At 46.0% G+C, this 6420-nt stretch overlaps 1 protein-coding gene across 1 annotated transcript; it reads left to right on the top strand.

Moving 5' to 3' along the window:
- The first annotated feature begins 5535 nt into the window (after positions 1–5535).
- On the top strand, positions 5536–6090 carry LOC147991348 (uncharacterized). The gene has a single exon (XM_087538634.1). It carries the CDS (start codon positions 5536–5538, stop codon positions 6088–6090), a length of 555 nt encoding a protein of 184 aa, XP_087394760.1.
- Positions 6091–6420: the final 330 nt, after the last annotated feature.

A 6420-nucleotide genomic window follows, 5' to 3' on the forward strand; every position in this document is an offset into this window, starting at 1 on the left:
ACCGTTACCTGAGGTGTTCCAGGCGGCGTGAGTTGCGAAACTATTCCACATTTTCTTAAGTGTGTGCCAAACTCGTGACTCAAGTATTCTCCTCCATGATCTGATCGTAGAAACTTGATTTTCCTGTCACGTTGATTTTCAACCTCACTCTGAAATTCCTTGAACTTTTCAAAGGTTTCAGACTTGTGTTTCATTAAGTAGATATACCCATACCTACTTAAATCATCAGTGAGGGTGAGAACATAACGATAGCCACCGCGAGCCTCAACACTCATTGGACCGCACACATCAGTATGTATGATTTCCAATAAGTCGGTTGCTCGCTCCATTGTTCCTGAGAACGGGGTCTTGGTCATTTTACCCATAAGGCATGGTTCGCACGTGTCAAATGATTCATAATCAAGAGACTCTAAAAGTCCATCAGCATGGAGCTTCTTCATGCGTTTGACACCTATGTGACCAAGGCGGCAGTGCCACAAGTATGTGGGACTATCATTATCAACCTTACTTCTTTTGGTACTCACATTATGAACATGTGTAGCATCACGTTCGAGATTCATAAAGAATAAACCATTCACCATAGGAGCATGACCATAAAACATATCTCTCATACAAATGGAACAACCATTATTCTCAGATTTAAAAGAGTAGCCATCTCGAATTAAACGAGATCCCGATACAATGTTCATGCTCAAAGCTGGCACTAAATAACAATTATTAAGGTTTAAAACTAATCCCGAAGGGAGATGCAGAGGCAGCGTGCCGACGGCGATCACATTGACCTTGGAACCATTCCCGACGCGCATTGTCACCTCATCCTTTGCCAGTTTCCGCTTATTCCGCAGCCCCTGCTTTGAGTTACAAATGTGAGCAACTGCACCGGTATCAAATACCCAGGAGCTACTACGGGCACCAGTAAGGTACACATCAATTACATGTATATCACATATACCTTTTGTTTTGCCGGCCTTCTTATCCGCTAAGTACTTAGGGCAGTTCCGTTTCCAGTGACCGCTTCCCTTGCAATAAAAGCACTCAGTCTCGGGCTTGGGTCCATTCTTTGGCTTCTTCCCGGCAGCTTGCTTGCCAGGCGCGGCAACCTCCTTGCCGTCCTTCTTGAAGTTCTTTTTACCCTTGCCTTTCTTAAACTTAGTGGTTTTATTGACCATCAACACTTGATGTTCCTTCTTGACTTCTACCTCCGCTGATTTCAGCATTGAGAACAACTCAGGAATGGTCTTTTGCATCCCTTGCATGTTGAAGTTCATCACGAAGCTCTTGTAGCTTGGTGGAAGCGACTGGAGGATTCTGTCAATGACCGCATCATCCGGGAGATTAACTCCCAACTGAGACAAGCGGTTATGCAACCCAGACATAGTGAGTATGTGCTCACTGACAGAACTATTTTCCTCCATCTTACAGCTGAAGAACTTATCGGAGACTTCATATCTCTCGATCCGGGCATGAGCTTGAAAAACCATTTTCAGCTCTTCGAACATCTCATATGCTCCATGTCTCTCAAAACGCTTTTGGAGCCCCGGCTCTAAGCTGTAAAGCATGCCGCACTGAACGAGGGAGTAGTCGTCAACACGTGTCTGCCAAGCGTTCATAACGTCTTGGTTCTGTGGGACGGGTGGATCACCTAGCGGTGCTTGTAGGACATAATCTTTCTTGGCAGCTATGAGGATGATCCTCAGGTTCCGGACCCAGTCCGTATAGTTGCTGCCATCGTCTTTCAGCTTGGTTTTCTCTAGGAACGCGTTGAAGTTGAGGACTACGTTGGCCATTTGATCTACAAGACATATTGCAAAGATTTTAGACTAAGTTCATGATAATTAAGTTCATCTAATCAAATTATTAATGAACTCCCACTTAGATTAGACATCCCTCTAGTCATCTAAGTATTACATGATCCGAGTTAACTAGACCGTGTCCGATCATCACGTGAGACGGACTAGTCAACGTCGGTGAACATCTTCATGTTGATCGTATCTTCTATACGACTCATGCTCGACCTTTCGGTCTTCTGTGTTCCGAGGCCATGTCTGTACATGCTAGGCTCATCAAGTCAACCTAAGTGTTTGCATGTGTAAATCTGTCTTACACCCGTTGTATGTGAACGTCTGAATAAAACACCCGATCATCACGTGGTGTTTTGAAACAGCGAACTGTCGCAACGGTGCACAGTTAGGGGGAACACTTCTTGAAATTATTATGAGGGATCATCTTATTTACTACCGTCGTTCTATGTAAACAAGATGCAAAACATGATAAACATCACATGCAATCAATTAATAAACGTGACATGATATGGCCAATATCACATAGCTCCTTTGATCTCCATCTTGGGGCTCCATGATCATCTTGTCACCGACTTGACACCATGATCTCCATCATCATGATCTCCATCATCGTGTCTCCATGAAGTTGCTCGCCAACTATTACTTCTACTACTATGGCTAACGCGTTTAGCAATAAAGTAAAGTAATTTACATGGCGTTTCTCGATGACACGCAGGTCATATAAAAGAATAAAGACAACTCCTATGGCTCCTGCCGGTTGTCATACTCATCGACATGCAAGTTGTGATTCCTATTACAATAGCATGAACATCTCATACATCACATATAGATCATTCATCATTCATCACAACTTTGGCCATATCATATCACAACCCACTTGCTGCAAAAACAAGTTAGACGTCCTCTAATTGTTGTTGCAAGTTTTACGTGGCTGAATTAGGGTTCTAGCAAGAACGTCTTCTTACCTACGTTAAAGCCACAACGTGATTTGTCAACTTCTATTTACCCTTCATAAGGACCCTGTTCATCGAATCCGCTCCAACTAAAGTGGGAGAGACAGACACCCGCCAGCCACCTTATGCAACTAGTGCATGTTAGTCGGTGGAACCGGTCTCACGTAAGCGTACGTGTAAGGTTGGTCCGGGCCGCTTCATCCCACAATACCGCTGAAGCAAGAAAAGACTAGTAACGGCAAGAAAGTTGACAAATCTACGCCCACAACTCATTGTGTTCTACTCGCGCAAGAAGAACTACGCATAGACCTAGCTCTGATGCCACTGTTGGGGAACGTTGCAGAAAACAAAAATTTTCCTACTCGTTTCACCAAGATCATCTAGGAGTTCATCTAGCAACGAGTCATCGGATGCATCTACATACCTTTGTAGATGGCGCACGGAAGCATTCAAAAGAACGGTGATGATGTAGTCGTACTCGACGTGATCCAAATCACCGATGACCAGCGCCGAACGGACGGAACCTCCGCGTTCAACACACGTACGGGACGGGAGACGTCTCCTCCTTCTTGATCCAGCAAGGGAGAAGGAGAGGTTGATGAAGATCCAGCAGCACGACGGCGTGGTGGTGGATGCAGGGCGTCACAGAAGCAGGGCTTCGCCAAGACTACAAGGGAGAGACGTAACGGGGAGAGAGGGAGGCGCCAGGGGCTGGTGTAAAATCCCTCCTCTCCCCCCACTATATATAGGGGTGCCATGGGGGGGGGCACCGGCCATAGTAGATGAGATCTACTAGGGGGGTCGGCGGCCAAGGGGAGGTTTCCCTCCCCCCCAAGGCACCTAGGGGTGCCTTCCACCACATGGACTCTTCCATGGTGGAAACCCTAGGCGCATGGGCCTATAGGGGCTGGCGCCCCAGCCCACTATGGGCTGGGTTCCCTTCTATTTCAGCCCATGGGGCCCTCCGGGATAGGTGGCCCCACCCGGTGGACCCCCGGGACCCTTCCGGTGGTCCCGGTACAATACCGATAAACCCGAAACTTGTCCCGATGCCCGAAACAGCACTTCCTATATATAATTCTTTACCTCCGGACCATTCCGGAACTCCTCGTGACGTCTGGGATCTCATCCGGGACCCCGAACAACATTCGGGTTACTGCATATACATATCTTCACAACCCTAGCGTCACCGAACCTTAAGTGTGTAGACCCTACGGGTTCGGGAGACAAGCAGACATGACCGAGACGACTCTCCAGTCAATAACCAACAGCGGGATCTGGATACCCATGATGTCTCCCACATGCTCCACGATGATCTCATCGGATGAACCACGATGTCGAGGATTCAATCAACCCCGTATGCAATTCCCTTTGTCAATCGATATGTTACTTGCCCGAGATTCGATCGTCGGTATCCCAATACCTCGTTCAATCTCGTTACCGGCAAGTCACTTTACTCGTACCGTAATGCATGATCCCGTGACCAGACACTTGGTCACTTTGAGCTCATTATGATGATGCATTACCGAGTGGGCCCAGTGATACCTCTCCGTCATACGGAGTGACAAATCCCAGTCTTGATCCATGTCAACCCAACAGACACTTTCGGAGATACCCGTAGTCTACCTTTATAGTCACCCAGTTACGTTGTGACGTTTGGTATACCCAAAGCACTCCTACGGTATCCGGGAGTTACACGATCTCATGGTCTAAGGAAAAGATACTTTGACATTGGAAAACTCTAGCAAACGAACTATACGATCTTGTGCTATGTTTAGGTTTGGGTCTTGTCCATCACATCATTCTCCTAATGATGTGATCTCGTTATCAATGACATCAAATGTCCATAGTCAGGAAATCATGACTATCTGTTGATCAACGAGCTAGTCAACTAGAGGCTTACTAGGGACATGTTGGTGTCTGTTATTCACACATGTATTACGATTTCCGGATAACACAATTATAGCATGAATAAAGACAATTATCATGAACAAGGAAATATAATAATAATGCTTTTATTATTGCCTCTAGGGCATATTTCCAACAAGTATTGTACAGAAATAACAAAAACAAAGATTATTTACTACACAATCATACAAATATGGCATGGCCAAAAACAAGGCATGGTGTCATTATCCTTACTTGCAGAAAAATTCTTGAGCAAAAATGTAACAAAAACCATATTTCAAATAGGGATCCTTTACTTGCAGCCACTTGGGTCGTGTGGGATAGACTGTCAAAACTTATGGTTGCTGGACTGAGGCTTTGAGGCCAGTTTTATACAAATTAACATGTGTTTATTGCACAAACTACACCACATTCAATACATGTACGTAGCATACATCATATATAGAAAAATCTTGCGAAAATAATTGGGTGTACATCTGTACATCCATGCCCCCACATGGATCCGCCCCTACCACAACCCAGCGGTGGTATTCTTGAGTGAAACAAAAAAGATGGCGAGAGCAATGGAAAGGTTAAAGTGGAGTTTGGGGTTCAAAAGTGGAGTGGCAGTGGATTGTAGAGGGAAGAGTGGCGGCTTAGCATTATGGTGGAGAGATTACATTCAGGTAACGATGAGACCTTGGTGTCAATATTTTCTGGATGCAGAGGTAGTGTGGGAGGATAAGACCTATCGAATCACTGGATTATATGGGGAACCAGACACCGACCATAGAAAAAAATCATAGAATGCAATCCAGTATCTGAGAAGACAAGATGAGTTGCCATGGCTCTGTGTTGGGGATTTCAACGAAGTTTTGTTTCAAACTGAACAAATGGGGGGTAACCAAAGAAGTTTTGTGCAAATGGAAGACTTCCGCGACTATCTGGCCGACTGCGGCCTTGCGGATTTGGGCTTCTTCGGATATCCTTTCACGTCGGATAACAAAAGACAGGGAGGAGAGAACATTCAGGTTCGGCTTGATAGGGGCACTTGCAATGAAGGTTTTCTGTCCATGTTTCCGGACACCAATGTAGAGCATATTATCACGGAGGAATCGGATCATGTGGCTTTGGTGGTTCATATTATGGAGACGGCTCCAGTACATGGACAGAAAGGTGTACGACAGTTTAAATACGAGGAGGCATGGACAAGGCATGAGAATTATGACGTGATGGTGGAGGAGAAGTGGGCTGGCATGGCGTCGGGTGAGCAAGGTTTAACTGCAGCATGCAACAGGTTTGGGGAGCTATCGGCGAGTATGCAGGAGTGGGGACGAGTGGTCTTTGGATCGATTCGCATGCAGAAACAGCAGTTAAAGGCGCAACTGCAGGATGCCAAGTACAGGGCGTTTGGGTACTGGATACTCGACGGAAATCAAAGATATTGAAGAGCAGAGAGGTCTATGCACGAGAAGAGGTGGTGCAGCGACAACGATCGAGAGTGGACTGGCTTGCCGCAGGTGACATGAACACAAAGTACTTTCAAGGGCGAGCCACACACAGAAAACGGAAGAATACAGTGAGAGCACTTATTAGAGCAGATGGTTCAAAGTGCATGGTGGACGAGGATATGAGGGAAATGGCAGCTACGTTCTATGAGAACCTGTTTACGTCTGAAGGATCTACAAGTGCTCAAGGACTGCTAGAAAACATCGCTGCTGCGGTTACAGAGGACATGAATTTGAAGCTGGTGGCACCAATGACAGATGTGGAAATTG

The sequence above is a fragment of the Triticum urartu genome, chromosome 1A (genome assembly GCF_056163025.1).
Source record: "Triticum urartu cultivar PI428250 chromosome 1A, HENAU_Tu73, whole genome shotgun sequence".
Lineage (NCBI taxonomy): Eukaryota > Viridiplantae > Streptophyta > Magnoliopsida > Poales > Poaceae > Triticum > Triticum urartu.